Here is a 22,030-nt window from a genome sequence, read left to right on the forward strand (position 1 = left end):
AACATTTGATCATCGTAGAAAGATCCTAATTAACTGCAGTTTTAAATGTTACCTGTAATTTTGTAACCCAGAGAATGTCAACATTTTGGTATATATTCTTCTAGATATTTTTCTCTTCACCTTTTTATTTTGAAAAACTTTGAACCAACATTCAGTTTTTAGGATAGCTTAAAGAACACCTGGATTCCCTAAATGTAAATATGTTGCTATATCTGCTCTCTACACTCCTTCCCTCCCTACCCGCTTCTTCCCTCATCCCTCACCCGTACACTTACCATCCCCCGATTTATCTATGTATACTTTTGTTGTACCATCCAGCAGTGTTTTTAATATACTCCTGGTTTTACCTGAGCCAAAGTTTAATTTATTATTTGCTGTAAACGGAACCTCATTTAGTTGCTATTAGGCATAAAGAAAGGAGGAGGACATCATTATATTTAAAGAAACACATGAAGATTCTTTATTTTACCTGTTCTTTCAAGTAGATGGTTGTTAGTTTTTCTAAACTGTGATAGATAAACTTCTCTTTAAATCTGTTGTCTTTAGAAAAAGTGAAATCTCAGGTTATGTAGGATAGATAGATTTAATTCAATATGCTGTAATGGTGTCTTAGAGGTGCTAATCCTATCAGATACTCATCATATTCGCAGTCATTATAAAGACTGCAGATAGAATTATTGAAGGGCCCATTCGAAGACAAGAACACCTGATTAGTTTCTTTTTGTGTTTTTTTTTCCAGGAAGCATTGTTTTTGTTTTATTTTGTTTTTGTAATATGTTGGCGCTATGAAAATCATCATGTTCAAGTATTCAGTAGTAATAAAGGTGATATGCCTGACATTCATTTTGAAAACAAAATACTGAAACTGTTAAAAACAGAACCACCCATAATATAGCAGCAGTTTCCCTTAGAGTATTGAGGTGAACAGGGTGGCTTTCAGAGGGAAGATAATAATGTACTTACAGTATATTCTCCTGTACCATTAGACTCTTGAAGAACTTGTAAGAGGCCACAGAGTAAACAGCCACAGAACAGTTTGGCCTTATCTGTTAAATCTGAAGATATGTGTATCTTATGACCCAGAAATTCTGCTACTCAGGACATACTCTAGAAAAATTAGTACACATAAATATCAGGATATATGGACATTAATATTCATAGCAGTGTTATTCATGGTAGCTAAAAACTGGAAATAATTCAAATGCCTATCCACAGGACACAGATGGATAAATTGTGGAATGGTGTGTGTGCCTCAATCCATTGTAGCTGATATTCAGATTGATGCACAAATTACTTCATCCATCTTTGGCTAGTGGGAGCATCTTCATATTGGCTCCAAGGTCCATTTACATGACCCAAGTAATCTTTGAAAACCTTTTTTCTCTTTCTTTCCTTTTTTTTTTTTTTTTGACAAAATATTCCAGGTTCAGGTTCACTTTGTCCATTTCCTGCTCCAGGCCTACAGTCAGCCATTTGTCTAAGGAGACCTGGTTTATTTTAAAACTAGGTAAAATAATTACATAGCTCCAAAGTCACATTTATGGAAAAAGACAGATTAAAAAAAAAACCAGAATGCAGTCCAGAGAGACAAAGAAATAGAAAGTATGAAAGAGAGGCTAAGAGATGCAAAGGATAGAATGAGAAGGCTAACACACGTCTAATTGGTTTTTGAGAACAGCCAGAGAAAACAGATTACCTATAAAGGCATAACTGTTAGGACAACTGATATTCTCAATAGCAACGATGGCTGGGGCGGTTGAGGGTAGATGAAAGATTGGCTGTAAATTGAAAATTGCTAGAGCCTGATGATAAGTAGAAGCCCATTGGGCTTTTATTTTATTTAATTTTTAATTTTTTTTTTTTATTATACTTTAAGTTCTAGGGTACATGTGCATAACGTACAGGTTTGTTACATATGTATACTTGTGCCATGTTGGTGTGCTGCACCCATCAACTCGTCAGCACCCATCAATTCATCATTTATATCAGGTATAACTCCCAATGCAATCCCTCCCCCATCCCCTCTCCCCATGATAGGCCCTGGTGTGTGATGTTCCCCTTCCCGAGTCCAAGTGATGTCATTGTTCAGTTCCCACCTATGAGTGAGAACATGCGGTGTTTGGTTTTCTGTTCTTGTGATAGTTTGCTAAGAATGATGGTTTCCAGCTGCATCCATGTCCCTACAAAGGACGCAAACTCATCCTTTTTTATGGCTGCATAGTATTCCATGGTGTATATGTGCCACATTTTCTTAATCCAGTCTGTCACAGATGGACATTTGGGTTGATTCCAAGTCTTTGCTATTGTGAATAGTGCTGGGCTTTTAAATTTTATTTACTCTAATTTCATTCTTAAGAATTCTGTTTTGTAGTTCTCCTTTTATTTTATTATTATTGTTTTTTGAGACAGGGTCTCAGTCTGTTGCCCAGGCCAGAGTGCAGTGGTACCATCTCAGCCTCACTGCAGCCTTGACCTCCCTGGGCTCAAGCGACCCTCCCACCTCAGCCCCCTTGAGTAGCTGGGACTACAGGCGTGCACCACCATGACTCGCTAATTTTTGTATTTTTAATAGAGATGAGGTTTCACCATGTTGCTGAGGCTGGTCTTGAACTCCTGAGCGCGAGCGATCTGCCGCCTTGGCTTCTCAAAGTGCTGGGATTACAGGCGTGAGCCACCACGCTTGGCTGTCTTTTTTTTTTCTTAAATCTGCTTGGTTGTTTTTTATAGTCCCTTTCCTTGGCTTAACTTTTGTTTACTTAAATATATTACACGTAAATATCTTGTATTCTGTGTCCGATAATTCCAATATCCATGAGCGTTACCTGATTCTGCTGGCTTCAGTCATGGTTCTTTGTTTCCTTATATTCGTGATTTTATTTTATTTTATTATTTTTTTTTTTATGAGCCACTTATTTTTCTGGGAACCTAGGGATTCTTTGAGGCCTAGATTGAAGTTAAGTCTGGAAGTTCTTTTCTTCCAGAGAAGATTTGTCATACTTTTTTTTTTTTTTTTTTTTCGAGACGGAGTCTCGCTCTGTCGCCCAGGCTGGAGTGCAGTGGCCGGATCTCAGCTCACTGCAAGCTCCGCCTCCCGGGTTCACGCGATTCTCCTGCCTCAGCCTCCCGAGTATCTGGGACTACAGGCGCCCGCCACCTCGCCCGGCTAGTTTTTTGTATTTTTAGTAGAGACAGGGTTTCACCGTGTTAGCCAGGATGGTCTTGATCTCCTGACCTCGTGATCCGCCCGTCTCGGCCTCCCAAAGTGCTGGGATTACAGGCTTGAGCCACCGCGCCCGGCCGATTTGTCATACTTTTGTGAGTTGTTGGGGATTGCCACCACACTGGAACCAAATTAAGTCAAATCCTTAGCTTGTCATTTTGTACCACAGAGGTAGTGTGAATTCTGACCTCAAACTCACGTAAAGGCTTCCTTGGTACACATTCTTGAAAGATTACTATTTTTCTTTACTTGAACATCAGGGTTGATAAAAACAGTTTTTCTTTTTCTTTCCTCTTTTGCAGTAGTGGGATTGATTTCTTGTACACTTGAGAGTGTGGTTTTTTCCAGCCATCTCCTGTTGGACTCCTTACCTTGGGCAGTCTCTAATGTATCTTCTGGTCCATCCCTTGCTCATCTGTCATTGTAGCGGTTTGAAGTCTGTAGGGGTTGGTGCCACCCTCAGGGTAAAATCTAGTTTTGCCACTTACTTATCTTGCAGGATTCTTGATTTTGCTTTGTTTGGGGGTCTAGTAAAAGTTTCTTTATGTTAGCTTAATGATAGGTTTTAAATTTTTTTTTGATGTTTTGTTAATTTTTTTTATTTCAGTTAGGAGGGTTGCTCAAGGTATATAATCTATATTGCTCAAAATAGAAGTTCCATAATTGTTTTTCCGTGTGATAGACCTTTGTATGTTTGAAAGCCCCTTTGTCCCTGAATCTTCTCTGCCCCACATTTTTCTGGGTTACTCAGCTGTTCATATGATTTCACAGACTTCCAGTCATTGTAGTCATTCTCTGAATGACTTTTGGTTGCTTCTGGCCAGATTGAACACAGTTCTCCACATGTGGAGTGGCATTGGTCTTTCAATCTGTCTTTTAAAAATCTGGGTTCAATAAACTTACCTCAGACCTTTTCCTTGAAGTCAGCGTTTTTATTCTCGGCAATGTTTATTTTATTCCTTGCTGTTCCTAATGTCTTTGTTAGTTCTGTATGGATGCTACTGGCTTTGTTTTTTTTTTAAGGTCTGTAGCTCATTCTGTTGTTTCATGGTCTAGGTTTTGAACTCTTTGTTTTCTTAAATTCATGTTCTTATGATACTTTCCTATAGTGAGAAAGTTATAAGGGGTTTCCTTCTCTCCCTTAGCTTGTTTCCTTCTGAGTCGGGTTTTTATTTTGCGTGCTACATACTACCTTTTCCCCTGCCTTTTAGTATGTTTGCATAGTTGCCTTGCCATTTTCTCTCATCCTGGGGTGGCATTCTCCAGACATTGTTTTTTCTTATGCACTGTGGGTGCTTCTTGTCTGAGACCATTGGGTTGGGGACAAAGCTCAGCCAAAGCTTTGTTCTATCTGTATTAGAATATCTGGGTCTGTTCTGAGATTCTCTTCAGTTACCTATCAGAGTTCACTCTCTTATTTGGGAGAGATAATACCCTTTGATTATTTAATTCACTGAAGTCTTCACTCTAAAGAGCCAATCCTGATGTTCTCTCTCCCGTTCTGCTCATTTCTCCCTAGCAGCCATGTTTACCACTCACTCGTGAGAAGAGGAAGAAGATAAGGAAACCCCCTCAGCTTGCCTCTCTGCAGATTTGGGGGTATGAAGGAAAATTCTCAGGATTTTGCTGACTTTGCAGTATAGTTTCAAGGGCTGATTAGAAACTAGTGTTTTACTTCTGCTCTCTGCTGTTTCACTGTTTCTTTTGTTTTTGATTGCCAATATTCGAAGTTTATTGCATTAGATTATCTCTCTTTCCTTGTTTGGTTGTTGTTACTGTAGGTTTTGACTCTCTTTCTCTCCCTGCCCTCACCTTTTTTTTTTCCTTCCCATCTTACTCCAGAAGTCCAGGCCTAGGGGTTTTTTGCATTGCTGCAATTAAACCATATCTATATTATTATGATCTTCTTCAGCACGTGTGTGAGGGATCAGAAGAAGGATAGAGTCTGATTCCCAGCCTCTTCTGATATTTAGACTTTTGTAAAATAACGAATCAGCACTGGTGTTGTCTTTTTCCTTCTCCCACTCTGTCTCCCCCACTCTTCCCTTAGCTTCTTATTTTTCTCTCTGGATGAGCTGCTTTTAGTGAAGAAAGAGTTCAGTGTTCAGAGGTGGGAAGCCAGAAGATAAGACCAAATGGCTGGGCAGTCTTTAGGCTATTCCTAGCTGAGAGTTGTAAGCTCTCTCATTCTTTGTTCTTCAAACTTAAACTATCTTTCCTAACTTTATTTTTCTCAGTTACAATGATAGAGGTAACTTCACATACTAAAAGAAATTAGGTTACCATGTGAAACACTCTTCTTGGCTTGCACTAATGTCGTCAGATCCAAACAGCATCTGAAAGAAAATTTTCCAAGAAGATGATATTCTCTTGTTTTCTGAAATACGTATCGTATGTTAAAGTGAGAGTGTTTATACATATTGAAAGAAGTTGAATAACATAACAAATAGTTACTGAGGCCTCCATTTTCTTACTTCACAGTGAAAATTCCTGTTTTTCTTTGGGTATAGGAGGTAGAAAGAAGTGGGAGAGTAATAGCATTTTAAAACACAGAATCAGAAATACAAATTAAAAGTAGAACCTAGGGCCAGGCATGGTGACTCATGCCTATAGTCCTAGCACCATGGGAGGCTGAGGCAACTGAATCACTTGAGCCCAGGAATTTGAGACCAGCCTGGGCAACTTGGTGAAACCCCGTCTCTACAAAAAATACAAAAGTCTGCCAGGCCTGGGGGCATGTGCCTGTAGTCCCAGCTACTCCAGGGGGCTGAGTTGGGAGGATCTCTTGGGCCTGGGATGTGGAGATTACAGTGAGCTGAGATCATGCCATGGCACTCCAGTATGGGTGAAAGAGTGAGCCCCCGTCTCAAAATAAACAAACAAAAAAGTTGAATTTAGGTATTCCTACTTTTACAGTCAAAAGTACACTGGTGTTTGCATAACAAATAATGATGTTTTGACTAGTTATTGAACTAAAAATAGGACACATGAAGCAGGTGACTAGGAATTTGGAAATATTATTGCTTAGGTCATCACTGGACCTTACGAAGAGATTGACGCACTGGAGACTTGGACTTTGCTGGTTCCTCCCTGACTTTCTTCACAGCTGGCTTGGCTCCGCTTGTGACATTCTGAGGTTTTATGCTAACCCCCAGGACATGCTGATGTGCAGAGCTGACCTCAGCTATAAGTACTTTTGTCTTCTGCAACATAGAAATGTAGTGATCTACAAACAAGTGTCCCATGCCCAAGTTCAGTGCATTATTTTGTGGTGATGGTCACATGTTTCATAAAGACTTCCTGAGTCAAAAAATGACTTTTCTCAGTTCATCTTCCATATAATTCCTGGCCACAGGGATTTTGTATCCAATGATATTTTTGTCCTGTATGTGGATATTATCTTAGGAAAGTTCAGTGAATACTTTATCTGATTCCATCTTGTATTAAGCTACGCTAAATATGAAAATGTAGAAAGTTTTACTTCTTGTCAACAGTTGCTAATGTATGACATTGAGTGAAACACTTTTAATTCCTCAAGGGCTCAGTTTTCTCACCTGTAAATTGAAAAAACCTTTCAAAGATTGTATGAATCTTCAGAGATGGTAAGTCTAAGAAATTGTCCAGCTAGTTTAGTACTGTGGCCTTTTGTTTGTTTTGGAATGATTCATTCTCATATATTATTTTTTTAAAAAAATAGCCAGATGGCTATGACATGCCTGTGTTGGTCAAGGTTTACTGAGAGTCAAGTCAGACACTAAGAAATGTGGAGGCCAGGTGCAGTGGCTCACGCCTGTAATCCCAGCTTTTTGGGAGGCTGAGGTGGGCAGATCACTTGAGGCCAGGAGCCTGAGACCAGCCTGGCCAACATGGTGAAACCCTGTCTCTATTAAAAATACAAAAATTAGCTGGGCATAGTGGTGGAAGCCTGTAATCTGAGCTACTCAGGTAACTATGGCAGGAGAATCGCTTGAACCCAGGAGGCAAAGGCTGCTGTGAGCTGAGATCATGCCCCGGCACTCCAACCTGGGCAACAGAGTGAGACTCTGTCTCAAGAGAAAAAAAAAAATGGATTGAGGGTTTGTTAGGTGTCAGCGACTATGTCAGGTGCTAGGAATGTTGTCATGAACAGACTGGTCCCTACCTTCATAAATGTATAGTCCAGTGGGGAAAATAAGATGAATAAAAAGACCCCTACGTCTTTTGTTTGAACTCTGGTAAAGAAATGTGTTTATCAGAGGGGCTAGGCCAAACATTAGGAAAACATTTTACTTCATTTAAAAAGAATTAGGATTTTTGTTTTATTTCAAACAAGGCAACAAACTTCCATCAAGTAGAAACTTCTGCTTTTCTCTTTCAAACTTGTCAAAACCAGCAGTTTACTTTGGAAAGTCTGAATGTCTCTTCTTAGTGTATTGCACAGTTTACTAGAATTGTAATCACAATTTCACATTCTTTAGCAGGCATTGAAAATTTAAATTAAAATTCTGATATTTTTGAATGACATAAAATGCCGTATCTTATCTGAAAATTGAAAAATTAATACACAAACATAAATGGATTGTGAATGGGTGGGATCTGGGCGAATGTGCATTTGTCTAGACAGTGCTGAGTTTCTGCTCATTATTTAGTAGCTTTCATTCTTCTCCTGAGCCAAAATTAGGCTTAGCCAATGAAGCCAAATTTTCCTTCTGGAAGACATGGCAGTGTCTGCCTTGCAGCATGCATCCAAGACCTTATCTGTTTCTATATCAAACATTGTCAAGATCAGGGCATGAAGAATTGGGGCATCCCTGACTCCCCCAACAGATGGCATCTCTTCTTTCTTATAGGTGACTTCTGGGGGAACAGAAAGCATACTGATGGCCTGCAAAGCATATCGGGACCTGGCCTTCGAGAAGGGGATCAAAACTCCAGAAATGTATGTATGTGTGGCTGTTTTGTCCCCTTCTGAATTTGTCTGTCTGGAGTCCTGCTTTATGAAACTAAACCAGAGAATCCATTTTCCTGCTCCTTCTCTTCCTCTCGTAATCCTGGCCCCTTCTGCTCTGTCCTAGCCCCTCTGCCCTTATCCTTTTACATTCAGTAAAATTCTAAACGGATCAGCCAGTTATTTTTCAAGATAATTCCCATCCTGCCCCACCCCCAGATCATACATAGTATATACTACAAGCAAAAATAAGATCCTTTTTCCAAAAGTGAGAGTTTGAGGACTACATCTTTGAATCCTGTGGTATTTGCAAGTTATTTGGAGCCTAAAGAAAGCTCTCTAGGTACTTTACTTCTGCTTATCTTAGAAAGTTACTTAATATTATAGGCTGCCTGAGGGTACTCTCTGGGAAAACTTTAGTGTGAGGGCTGTTTTCTGGGAGGAAGAATAAAAATATCTTTTTGAGATTTACCCACATTGCCTTCTTTGGACATAAATTTGATGTTTGGTTACATTATTTTTCCTAGACTGTTCCCTTGTACAGTATGTTTATCCTACATCTTAATATTTTTACTGCAAGTATCACTGACAAAGGGGATTTATTGCATATGGTCTCATGCTGTGGTTCATATGTAGCATAAGAGAATAAACCAGGCTACCATTCTTTCTTCATACGTTGATCTTTGGTGCTTGCAACTTCCTCAGTAGTAGAGATTTTTCTCCTTAAAGGGAACAGATTTGTTGTATGAATGGACTAATTGAGGAAAGTCTTAAAGCAAATACCCGTGACCTCGTTTTCTCTTTCAACACTATTTGAAATACTATTTTCAAATGTGTAGGAGATATGGGGATTTTAGTTTCTTCAGGTTTGTGGTCTTTCAGAGTTGGAAGGGGCCACTGAGCTGATGCTTGGCCGCTGTGTTCACATTTCTGCTTGAACATGCATTGTGCCGGGAAGCCTTCTTCTCATTCTCACTGAGGTGCCTGTCTTTGGTAGGCAACTGTTAGCCAGCTCTGCCTTGTGTTGCTCTCACCCAAAGTCTCTGTCCCCCAGCTTTCCGCCTGCCAGCCTTGCTTTATGCTTTGGATCCCTCACTGTGGGATCACTTCTGAGTCCTCTTCCTATTGCCAGAATGATTTCCTAAATAGGAGGGAAGTTTCTGCAGAAAATCAGTGGGCCTCTTTTTGGGTGTGCTTAAAAAGAAAGCAGTATGAACACTTTTAATTTGGGGGAAAATAATCAGAATTTACTCCCGGTAATTTAGATTAGCTGCTAATGATGTTTTCTATTATTTTGGCCTGAATTTCATTATTCTCTTCCCTGTCATCTAGTGTGGCTCCCCAAAGTGCCCATGCTGCATTTAACAAAGCAGCCAGTTACTTTGGGATGAAGATTGTGCGGGTCCCATTGACAAAGATGATGGAGGTGGATGTGCGGGTGAGTCCCTCTGGAGGGCCCACTGTCTGTGCTGGGCTCTGATGGCAGAAAGATCCTCTTGTTGAGTAGCCGTTTACAGTCACACTCAGACAGGTCTGACTGCCTTTGATTGTGGCAGCCAGAATATGAAAAACCACTGATAGTGGTGACTGACTGCAGCTTCAGTCTTTTCTTTTTCTTCTTTTTTTTTTTTGAGACGGAGTCTCGCTCTGTCGCCCAGGCTGGAGTGCAGTGGCGCGATCTTGGCTCACTGCAAGCTCCGCCTCCCAGGTTCACACCATTCTCCTGCCTCAGCCTCCTGTGTAGCTGGGACTACAGGCGCCCGCCACCACGCCCAGCTAATTTTCTTTTTTTGTATTTTTAGTAGAGACGGGGTTTCACCGTGTTAGCCAGGATGGTCTCGATCTCCTGACCTCGTGATCCGCCTGTCTCGGCCCTCCCAAAGTGCTGGAATTACAGGTGTGAGCCACCGCTCCTGGCTTCAGTCTTTTCATAGGTTCATGAATTCTGAAAGGGAGGTGATGTAGTCACTAACTTGGGACTTGAGAGACAGAGGTTTTGCTGTCAGCACCATCACTTTTCCTTTCTTTTCTCTATTTGTAAAATGAACATGGACTCAATTCCCTTAAGACTCTTACCATGGCCTGGGCATGGTGGCTCACATCTGTAATCCCAGTACTTTGGGAAGCTGAGGAGGGAGGATTACTTGAACCCTTGAGCCCACGAGTTCGTGACCAGTCTGAGCAACATAGTGAGACCCCATCTCTACACAAAATTTTAAAAAGTAGCTGGATGTGGTGGTGTGCACCTGTAGTCCTAGCTGCTTGGGAGGCTGGGGTGGGAGGATCACTTGAGCCCCAGGGGTTTGAGGCTGCAGTGAGCTGTGTTCACACCACTGCACTCCAGCTTGGGTGACAGAGTGAGACCCTGTCTCAGAAAAGAAAAAAAAAAAAAGACTCTCACTGTGGTTTAGATTGGCTTGAATTAATACCATTGTCATTATAATAGTGATTATTTTTATGCCTCACATTTGTGTAGAGGAATTTTCTAGTTTCAGTGTTCTGTCAGGATCCCATTTGAGCTTTATGACATTCCAGAGAGGTTGATGAAGCTGTTACATTTTTGTAGTTCACAGATAACAGACTCACAGACTGAAGTAGTGTACTGAGGGTTTCACTGCTGATGGGTTGTGGACTGGGGTTCACATTTGGCTCTTTGGCCTCTTAGCTCAATATTGTTTTCGCCGCCACAGCGATTCTTTTCTTATTTTGTGCTCAGACTGTTCTCCAAATGGACTTACCCGGACTCGCCTGTGTCCTGTCACCATGGTGGGATGCAGTCTTCTCCCAGTTGGAGTGGTGAAGGAGGGGGTACTAGTGGAACTGGAACTCTAAGCTGGCAGCCCAGATTGCTCTTGGCAGCAGAAGAGAAGAGTAATTGTGACATAGATTCTCATTTTCCTTTAAACTTTAAATCCCTAGGCAATGAGAAGGGCCATCTCCAGGAACACTGCCATGCTCGTCTGTTCTACCCCACAGTTTCCTCATGGTGTGATAGATCCTGTCCCTGAAGTGGCCAAGGTATATGAGAGAAATGGGCTGCTATGGCAGGCAAATGGATATTTTAAAACAAAGCCTAATGGGGCAGTACTTGGCAAATAGAAGTGATTTTTATTTTCGTGTTCGACCACAGTAGTGATGAGTGGCTCTCATCAGCCCTAGGGGAAGCCCTGCAGCTCTGTTCGAAGCCTCTAAAAGTTGCTAGTCTCTGCTGTGGGGGAGGATAGTACAAGGCTGAGGCCTTTTAAACTGGGTATTCTGAAATAGTATTGCCTTTTAGATTGAGATCTGGAAATAATCTGCATGTAGGAATGTGCCCACCAAAGGGTGATATTCCATAAGCTGCCCCTCAGCACCTCCCTCTCCCTCGCGCCTCATCTTGTAGTGACTGAACAGGACCTTTCCCTTGTGCCAGAGGCAGCCTAAATCAGAGCTCTACTCATTTCCTGCTTGATTTTGCAGGGAGTTTGAGGTCATGCATATTTAAATACAAAATACATACCATATTTCAGATGAATTATTTTGAAGGGAAAACACATTTGAAAGATAAATTTTGTTGGGAATGTTAAAAATAGCCATTTTTTAAAAACATGGGAGGCATAATACAAAACAGCCTTGTGTTTATAGCCCATCTTTCCACCCATGTCTTGCAGTTTTTATTATAGGGCTATAAAGGAAATTCTCTTATGTTCTTTGTTTTTTGGAACAAGCTGGCTGTCAAATACAAAATACCCCTTCATGTTGACGCTTGTCTGGGAGGCTTCCTCATCGTCTTTATGGAGAAAGCAGGATACCCACTGGAGCATCCATTTGATTTCCGGGTGAAAGGTGTAACCAGCATTTCAGCTGACACCCATAAGGTGAGCTAAGGAGGAGATCAAGTGTTACCAGTTGATTATTTTGACTATTATTGATAAAATAAGTAGCTTCCCCCCAAAGTATAAAATTAACTATAGAATTCTTATCAGAGGCTTGTTTTAAACTCTCTCTTTGCCGTCACCAGATCAGCTGGTAGAGGTGACAAGCAGTAGTGAAAATGAAACTATTACCTTTATCTCAAATTGGCTAGGAGAATTTCTGTATCCACTGACTGTGTGTAACTAGAGCATACTAGTGTAGTGACCCTTATTTAAAAAGCTCCCTGAAGCCTTGAGCTGATTTGAGGTGGAGGGTAGAGGAGTGTGAGGGTTGGTAGTAGAGTTCCCGTGCTGGTAGATAACATCAGAGCTGCTGTGCAACTGGGCTGAGCCTACATGACAAGTGAATGTTGACGTAAGAGTCCTTTGGGAAAGGGGAAGAACCTGTGTGCTCAGGAACATTCGGCATTTGAGATGGCCGTGCCTGCCACCCTTGGTGGACTGAGACAAAGTCTAGATCAGTAGATAACGCTATTGAATATACATCCAGATGTATAGCAGCCTCAGGAATGTGTACCTTGTTTTGATTGCATTTTCAGGGCTTGTTTTAAACTCAAGTATATTAAAGACTTGTTTTTCAAAATCTGTGTGATCTGCAGCCGATTTTCGGTCAGCATCTGTTTTTTCCTTACCACCCAGATAGCGCCTGTGTCCTTTTCCCATAACCGTCTGTTTCTGGATGGTTCAGGTAATGAAATTAGTTCCATGTTAGTTTTAGTAAGAGTTAATTAGGGGGTCAGATGTTCTATAAGGAAACCAGTTACATAGTTCATTTTAAAGCTGGATTAAGTAGCTTTTAGATTCTGAGCACCATTATGTTCTTATAAGCATAATATTCTTAGTAATACTAAGCAAAAAAGATGGGAAGGGGGTCAGATGGTGATTTTAACTCAAAGTGTCAAATTCCATCCCTTCATGGCTTCCACTGCAAACTTATTCTTGTTTTCATCCCGACATATGGCCCCCAGAGAAATACTTTAAATAAGGTAAACCACATGCTGGGCAAGAGAGGGAGTAAACCGATTAACTAGGCACTGTTCTTCGCTGGGTCTCAGATTCCTCTTTCCTAACATAGAGAATTTAAACTCCATCTCTTAAGTTCCTACTACCCTTTAGCATTTTAAGTTTGAATCCTTAATGTGAGTGGGAAACATAACAGAGAAACTGAGAAATATATAGGATTTCCTTTGCATGATGAGAGTTCTAGGACAAGGTCTGCCAGACAGAACTATACTCTCACTTTTCTTGTCTGCTGCTTCGTCCACAGTATGGCTACGCCCCGAAAGGCTCATCATTGGTGTTGTATAGTGACAAGAAGTACAGGAACTATCAGTTCTTCGTTGATACAGATTGGCAGGGTGGCATCTATGCTTCCCCAACCATCGCAGGCTCACGGCCTGGTGGCATTAGTGCAGCCTGTTGGGCTGCCCTGATGCACTTCGGTGAGAACGGCTATGTTGAAGCTACCAAACAGATCATCAAAGCTGCACGCTTCCTCAAGTCAGAGTATGTGTGGAAGACTGGGGTTCTGCCTTATCTGTTGCTTTTTTTTTCCTGGTTGGCTCAAGGCACCTGCCTGGCTAAGTATTCATAGCCCTAGCCCACCTGTTGTCTCCCGCAAGACAGAGGGTTTAGGGCAGCAGCTAAGGAGTGTGGTGCTGGCCTGGGAGGATAAGCTCCCTTTCTCTGTCCTGACTTTTGGAGGGTCTTCAGAGATGGGGGCCTCATTTGTAGGTTGTCTCATCTCTATGACTGTCTTAACAACTGGCAGCTCTTCCCCTAACCGTTGTACAATTTAATGGTTAGAACAGTGATTCCCAAACTTGAGCATGCATCCTAATCACCTGAAGGGCTTGTTAAAACATAGACAGCTGGGCCCACCTCTAGAGTTTCTGATTCAGTAGAACTGGGATGGGGTCTAAAGATTTCCATTTCTGGAGATACTGATGCTGCTGCTCCAGGAATCATACTTGAAGAATCATTGGAATAAGAAAATAATTAGAAATGGGTCAGAAGGAAAGAGGAAAGGAGGACAATGAAATCTTGGGTTAAGCCAAAGCCAGAACAGGCTGCATGCTTTGTCTCATGTATCTGTTAACATCCTATCTGCCCATCTCTCTATGTGTCACTTGGATTGGGGAGGCTCTTTAAGTATACTGAGGGGGAAGGAAAGCTGCCAGCAGGCATTTCTCATTTGACAAAGGTCCTTGGCCAGGTGCGGTGGCTCAGGCCTGTAATCCCAGAACTTTGGGAGGCCAAGGCAAGAGGATCTCTTAAGCCCAGGAATTAAAGACTAACACGAGCAACATAGTGAGACATTATCTCTACAACAAATTTAAAAATTAGCCATGAGACCAGGTGCGGTGAGTCATGCCTGTAATCCCAGCACTTTGGGAGGCCGAGGCGGGGGGATCACCTGAGGTCCAGAGTTCGAGACCAGCCTGACCAACATGGAAAAACCCCATCTCTGCTAAAAATAAAAATCAGCCGGGTGTGGTGGCGATGCCTGTAATCCCAGGAGGCTGAGGCAGGAGAATTGCTTGAACCTGGGAGGCGGAGGTTGCAGTGAGTCGAGATGGTGCCATTGCATTCCAGCCTGGGCAACAAGAATTAAACTCCATCTCAAAAATAAATAAAAATAAAAATTAGCCACATGTGGTGGTATGTACCTTTGGTCCCAGCTACTCAGGAGGTTAAGGCAAGAGGACTGCTTGAAGTCCAGCAATTTGAGGTTACAGTTAGCTATGATCACACCACTGCACTCCAGACTGGGTGACAGAGCAAGACCATGTCTCAAATAAGCAAACAAATAAATAAAAATTATATATATATAAAAGGTCCTTCTATAGCTCTGATAGGGCCATTGTTAAGACCTGCTATGCTATTTCTTGCTTTAGGGATTACATATGACTTTTTAGAACTGTGGAGATGAGCAGACTATTTTTCCAGAAATTTTTTTTAGTACATCTTTTGTGTCTCAGAAACATCTAGGGGAATATAATTGGTAGTTGGGTAGACAGGTTTGAAGTCAATGAATCTGAGTCATTAGATCTAGATGGGGTTTGGGCCTTGGAATATTTTTATTGTTTCATCTATGATTCTGATCTCAGTAAGAACCAGTGATGCCAGTGTAGCCTTCTTCTTTTTGAAGATGAGAAGACTAAAGCCCAAAGAGTTAGATTGCATTCATTATAAGGAAGACTTTGAATGATTAAAGAGATAGTGACCAGAGGACTGTATGTGACTGAGTTTACTTTTTCTTCCTTCCTTTATTTATTTTTTTTTAAGACTGGAAAATATCAAAGGCATCTTTGTTTTTGGGAATCCCCAATTGTCAGTCATTGCTCTGGGATCCCGTGATTTTGACATCTACCGACTATCAAACCTGATGACTGCGAAGGGGTGGAACTTGAACCAGTTGCAGTTCCCACCCAGGTAAGCTTGAAGAAGCCTCTTTCTGTTATTTTGCTCCATGACTTTGGAAGAACTTGGGTACGGTAACCTGAAGTATAGAGTTTGACTACTAGAGGCTAGTACTTTAGTAGCAACTGTAATATCTAAAGGATTTCTCTCTTATCACCTGGAATTATTAGATACAAAGAACAAGACCATTAGCTTTAAACTCTGGCAGAATTAGATGACAACCTCCCTAGACCAGTGGTTGGTCATGAGGTTTTTCTCCCGCTCTCTAGCCTCTCTACTCTCCAATCCATCTTGTACACAGCCATTATAAAATACTCGTTGTCTGGCTAATATTTAGTTCAAGACCTTCTCAGGGGGTCTCTGATCATTCAGACCTGCTACTGCCTTCTTTAGTAGACTTTTCTAACCTAATCTTCCTTGATACCTTTGCGTAAATGCACCACTCCAACTGAGTATAGGTCTGTTTATGTCCTCTGTGTACAACTTAGCCTTCCACACATTGGTGCATTGCCAGTCCCATCTGGACTATCTTTTTCCCTCTTCACAATTCCACTAAACCCCACTAAATTCCTCCAGGGCGAGGTAGAATTTCTTCTGTGCTCTGAAGTCCTTTAAGACCCCAGCCATGTGACCCTGTCCCCATGAGAGCACATGGGGGCTGATTATCTAAGATAAAAGTGTTCATTGACGGCGACGTGGTTGAAGCAGTGGTGGTGGAATTTGTGAGGGGATGGGTGGGACAAAGCAGCCAACCCTGTTCATCCTCTTAGCTTGGTTCTCAGTCACGCTTAGAAGCTCTGAGGCCAGCCCATGCCTGACACCCCAAGCATCAGACAGCCCAGATTCCCGGGACTGGGAACAACTTGGATGACTACACTTGTCAGAAGTAATGTGAAAGGGCAACCAGGACATTCCCGTATTTGGGGCTGTATTATTTTAGAATCTTTTTTCTTTCTTCAAGGTTCATCTCTCTCTGTCTCTTCTTTCCTAGTATTCATTTCTGCATTACATTACTACATGCCCGGAAACGAGTAGCTATACAGTTCCTAAAGGACATTCGAGAATCTGTCACTCAAATCATGAAGAATCCTAAAGCGAAGACCACAGGAATGGTAGGGACACTTGGAGTTTTTTTTCTTCTCTTGGAAATTTAGGTGTTGGTGGAGAGTTTGAAAAAATTAAATGACTTGGAGTCTGTTCCTGGCTCTGCCCCTTTGCCACAGACATCTTTTATTTGTTGACTGGAGCTGATGATCTCTGCATCACCCACCACTTAGGGTTGCTGAAGTCTCAAATGAGCTACACTATAAAGCACCTTGTAAGTTAGAGACTTCTGTATAAAAGCAGCTGGTGGTAGTGTCCATTTGAAAAGAAAATTTTGACACAGGAAAGATAGTAAACATGTTTTCTCTGGAATTTTCTTAGGCTAGTCCCTTTATGCAAAAGGGCCGACAGGAAAGTCCCTGTGAAAAATTGACTACGCCACCTACTTTTCTGATAGAATGATGGGATGCCTAAGGTGGAAATGGGGTGGGGCAGCGCACATGCGACGCTAGGATTCAGGGAGAAGGGCTCATTGCTGCAGTTTTATTCTTGCTTCTGGACCCGGCCTCACTAATAAATGTCTTTGTTTGGATTTGTAGGGTGCCATTTATGGCATGGCCCAGACAACTGTTGACAGGAATATGGTTGCAGAATTGTCCTCGGTCTTCTTGGACAGCTTGTACAGCACGGACACTGTCACCCAGGGCAGCCAGATGAATGGTTCTCCAAAACCCCACTGAGCTTGGACCCTTTCTAGTCTCAAGGGGCTTCCAGCCTTCAGAAGGTTCTTGGGTATGAAACAGGCTGTGCACAACTTTGACATCTGGTCTCTGCTCCATAGAGTACAACTCAAGATACACCATGAGACAGCTTGAGCCTCAGGACTCTTGTTCTTCCTCTTGTCTTCCTTTTATGGTTTTTAATTTGAAGACCCCAGAGAATTCCATTACATAATGATTTTGCCCTTGTTAGAAATGTTACCCTAGGAATTGTTTTAACTATTTCCTTTTCTAAACTCTACCTTTCAACTTCACTTAAACATTATGTGGTAGCTCTGACCTGTCCTGATTCTTTAGAGAAGCTGGGGTGCAGTTTATGAGATAGATAGAGTTTCTTTGTTATCTCAGGCAGGAGGCATTTACGTAACAGATGTTTCCCCAGCTGGGTGTGAGGTGTACTTTAAGCAGGAGGCTTTATCAGCTCTCTCTTTTTTTTTTTTTTTTGAGATAAGAGTTTTGCTCTTTTGCCCAGGCTGGAGTGCAGTGGCACGATCTCAGCTCACTGCAACCTTCACCCACTGGGTTCAAGTGATTCTTCTGCCTCAGCCTCCCAAGTAGCTGGGATTACAGGTGACCGCCACCATGCCTGGCTAATTTTTCTATTTTTTTTTTAGTAGAGACAGGATTTCGCCACATTGGCCAGGCTGGTCTTGAACGCCTGACCTCAGGTGATCTCCCCGCCTCAGCCTCCCAAAGTGCTGGGATTACAGGTGTGAGCCACCGTGCCTGGCCTTCTCTTTCTTAAGAGTAGGTTCGTTGTCTCCCTTAGAATCACTTCTATTGCAACTCATTTCTTTTTCCAGGACACAGATCGACCAAGCTGCTGTTCCCTATTCTGCAGGACAGGATTATTCTAACATACCTGCTTCATCCACTCAGGCAGGGTTTGGGGTGGTCTCTTCTGTGCCTGCAGTCCCCATTTGACACTTGGTTGCCACCATCTTTGGAGATTATTGTTTGGAATGATGCTCCCATTGGCTTGTTCTTGTTACCATGGACTAGGAAGAAAACATGGTTTCCAAATAATGGAGGAGCTTTTGGCCATGGTGCTGCCTTCCTGAACTGGCAGTGGTCAGAACACATCTGAACCCTGTCCTGGGCTGGTGATGAGCAGACACCAGGCCTTTTTCTATGCTTTTCTGAATATCAGAGTAGGATGAACACCCAGATTCAAATATGTCACCAAAGTTGGTGGTGAGCCTTCCCTGCACCCTTAAGCCATTATGTAATGAAAATATGTTTGCTTGAAGGAACAGCTCAAAGCACCTTCACAAGTTGCCTTGACTTACCCTAGGTGGGTGTGAAAGAGCACCCATAGCAAGGAAGATTCTCTCTAGTAGTGTGTTCTTCTGCCTCTTCCCCCTTGATTCAGCTTTCAGAGGTACTATGGCAGTTTTGCCTCAGTTGCTGGACAGTTCTCAGCCTTGGCTAAAAGGGAGCAGTACAGGGAGAGAAACAGGATAGGAAAGCAGAATGGCGAGCAGCCTATGGCCCAGGGCCTGTAATCCCTTCCCAAGACTCGCTGCTCAGGGCGGTGCAGGGACAGGACCAGACCCTGCGCCCACTTCCTGCCCTCTTTCCCCTGTAGGGAACTCTCCTCTAGGCTGAGCCACTGTCTTGCTCTAATGACATCATATCATGTGCCTTTCTCCACAGCAGTGAGCAGTGAGCTACTCCTGGCCCAGGCCCTAGGGAAAATGGATCAGTCTTTGAGGTTTCTATTTGGGGAGGGCAGTACTTAAGACGAGTCAGGAGACACTTTCCTCTGTTCCCTTCCCCATCTCAGGGACTCCTGAATATTCAGCCTCTCCAAGCTGGTATCTTCTAGTTTCCTCCCCTGGGAATGCTGGCTGGGAGAGCCATAACTACCAGACTTTTCCTCAGGCTCCTTGGCATGTTAGTCTGAAGCGTTCTTGAGCACTGTACTACTAACCCAACAACTGTGACTAGCTGGTCTTGCCATTCAGGGCTGGTGTGGCATTCGTGTGTGTGTGCGTGTGTGTTTCCTGTTTGCCCCGCAGTGCGTTGTGGAATGCAAGAGTGGGTAGTGTGTGTGTGTCTGTGTGTGTCTGTGTGTGTGTGTGTCAAAGGGAGACCTGGCAGGCACCTCTTTGAGAGTAGCTGCGGTCAGAGCTGTGTGGTCAGTGCATTATGTTGGATGAGGTCCAGGAACCCAGAGCCACCCAGCAGACACCACTGTGGCTTGCCAGCTGCCAAGATGGAGAAGCATGTGCCCCTATAGAGTGTCTCCCCAGGAGCAGACCCTGAGCCACTCACTTCCTCTGTGCTGTGACAACATTGGTGCCAGGGGAGATGGTGTTTTTCAAAGGGACCTACTGTAGCCACTTTAATTTACAATTAAGAGCCTTAGTTTAAGACTTTTGTAGGCTTTTCATTTTGTATTTTTGTGTATGTGTGCATATAGCAGCTACTCTGTAGCAGAGGTGGGTAGAGAGTCTTAATAGTATCATGTCGTATGCAGATGTCACGTCGGCCTCTGCAAAATCTGTACTGTCTTGTTTCTGCATCAGACTTAAGTAGTCATGTGAATACACTGCTGAGTCACTTTTAATATTACGAGTTTTATACTTGGAAAATGGTACTTGCTTCTTTTAAATCTCTGTCTTCTCTAACCTCCCCCTTACCATTTCAATGCTCCTTTCCTAATTTCAGCAATAATTTCAAAAAGCAATTAAATAGTTAAATGACCCTAATTGTAATTACTGTGGATGGTTGCATTCATTTGATTACTTGGGCGCACACGAGATCACAAATGGGGCAGTGGCCATGCTTGAATGGGCTCCTGGTGAGAGATTGCCCCCTGGTGGTGAAATGGTCGTGTGTGCCCACTGATACCATGACCAATGAAAGAGACACAGTTAAGCAGCAGTCTGTCTCATTTCCAGGCATTTTAATAGGTTGCTGATTGGTCCCTGTACTGGGAGTGGTAGTCGTACCCATTTCAGAGAGGTCTGAAATTCACACTCTTAGTTTGCCAGGGACAGGCCCTATCTTACATTTTTTTCCATCTTCATCATCCACTTACGCTTACAATAACTTAATGATGGATTGAGCTGTCTGGGTGGTCTCTAGCCATCTGGGCAATGTGGTTCTGTCTAACCAAAGGGCACTGGCCTCAAGCCCTGCATTTGGTTTAGGGGCTGACAGAGCTCTTCAGATAATCTTCACACACACGTAACTGCTGGACATCTTATTCTATTATTAATAAGAAATGAGAAGTTTTTCAAAGGGTTAGTCAGGATCTGAAGGCTGTCGTTCAGATAACCCAGCTTTTCCTTTTGACTTTTAGCCCATTCAGACTTTGCCAGAATTAAGCCAAGGACTGCTTTTTTGCTACTGTTTTTCTGCCAAATGGCCTAGTTCCTAAGTACCTGGAAACCAGAGAGAAAGAGGATCCAGGATATGCTTGGATGAGGAGGCCTGGCTCATCTAGGAAGTCATGTCTGGGGTGCTTATTGCTGCTCCATACAGCTGTACATAAGCCCCTTGGCCTTCTCTGTAGGTTCTTGGCAGCAATGAGCAGCTTTCAGCCAGTGACACAAGTAATTACTGAGTCCTAATTTGATAGCCACCAACTATACCTCGGTAGGCAAAGTCAGATTTTTGAGAACCTTTTCTTGAGTTGAAGTTTTAATTGCCTTATTTTCTTTTATGCTTTCCTCTGTCTTGTAATCTCTTCTCTTCTTAATATCCTTCCCTATAATTTCAATTATTTGGATTAATTTTAGAATAAACCTATTTATTTCTTTAAAAAAAAAAGTGTTACCTGTGTCTTTGTCTCACATAAATGTGCTTCATACAGCTGTAGTGCTGCCAAGGTTGGCTTTATTTTTTGGAGCCGAGGTTTCACTGTCACCCAGGCTAGAGGGCAGTGGCATGATCATCACTCACTGTAGCCTTGACCTCCTAGGCGTAAGTGATCCTCCCACCTCAGCCTCCCGAGTAGCTGGGACCACAGGTGTGCCACCATGCCTGGCTAATATTTCTGTATATTTGGTAGAGACAGTTTCTCTATGTTGCCCAGCCTAGTCTCTAACTCCTGGGCTCAAATGATCCTCCCTCCTTGGCCTCCCAAAGTGTTGGAAGTATAGGCATGAGCTGTCCCTGCACTGGGCAAACATTTTTCAACCCTTGACCCATGAAAATAAGCAGAGGCAGGAATGTAATGTAACAGTATAGTCCATACCTCGGCATCTAGCATCTGTCCTCCAATCCGCCAGTCATCAGATCAAAGCACACTTGGAAAAATTTAAGTCAGAAGTGGAACAGATGGGAGACCACTGTCTGAATCTTGTTTGCCATCAACATAGGTATTGATAATCCTTTACTAGCGTATATGCTAGGAATGGGGTGCTACGAATCCCTCTTATGAACAAGAACATTACGCTTATTTCTCAACCTCCAGCCTCTGCCCCTTTCCTGGCCTTTGCTGGGGGACCAACTCATCCGGGTTGAGTTGTGACATTGCTAGATTCCTGCTCCAAGGGACGCTGGCATTTACAAGTCAGCTTAGTACTTGGGTTAGGAGACATGGGTGAGAACTATTAGGAAGAGGCTTCTCAGTCTCTCTGCATAATGACATATGTGAGGTGAAATTTGTGTAGCCTGCATGTGGGGGTAGAAATGAGGCTGCTCTCAGTGCCCCCTCCTTCATGACACAGCGTGGGAATATTCTGTCCCAGAGAGTTCCTGGCTGGGGAAC

At 42.7% G+C, this 22,030-nt stretch overlaps 1 protein-coding gene across 5 annotated transcripts in view; it reads left to right on the forward strand.

The window, feature by feature from the left end:
* Window positions 1-21,075, forward strand: part of SGPL1 (sphingosine-1-phosphate lyase 1) — a 69,168-nt gene extending 48,093 nt beyond the window's left edge. For all 5 annotated transcript variants that reach the window (XM_033209639.1, XM_033209640.1, XM_033209641.1 and 2 more), the window contains 8 exons: window positions 8,050-8,138; window positions 9,480-9,585; window positions 11,067-11,165; window positions 11,855-12,004; window positions 13,329-13,567; window positions 15,350-15,496; window positions 16,476-16,596; window positions 17,128-21,075. In XM_033209639.1, coding sequence (XP_033065530.1) covers window positions 8,050-8,138; window positions 9,480-9,585; window positions 11,067-11,165; window positions 11,855-12,004; window positions 13,329-13,567; window positions 15,350-15,496; window positions 16,476-16,596; window positions 17,128-17,268 — 1,092 coding nt within the window. In that variant the 3' untranslated portion in view covers window positions 17,269-21,075. The remainder of the gene's footprint in view (window positions 1-8,049; window positions 8,139-9,479; window positions 9,586-11,066; window positions 11,166-11,854; window positions 12,005-13,328; window positions 13,568-15,349; window positions 15,497-16,475; window positions 16,597-17,127) is intronic.
* The last annotated feature ends 955 nt before the right edge of the window (window positions 21,076-22,030 follow it).

The sequence above is a fragment of the Trachypithecus francoisi genome, unplaced genomic scaffold (genome assembly GCF_009764315.1).
Source record: "Trachypithecus francoisi isolate TF-2019V2 unplaced genomic scaffold, Tfra_2.0 Lachesis_group9, whole genome shotgun sequence".
NCBI lineage: Eukaryota > Metazoa > Chordata > Mammalia > Primates > Cercopithecidae > Trachypithecus > Trachypithecus francoisi.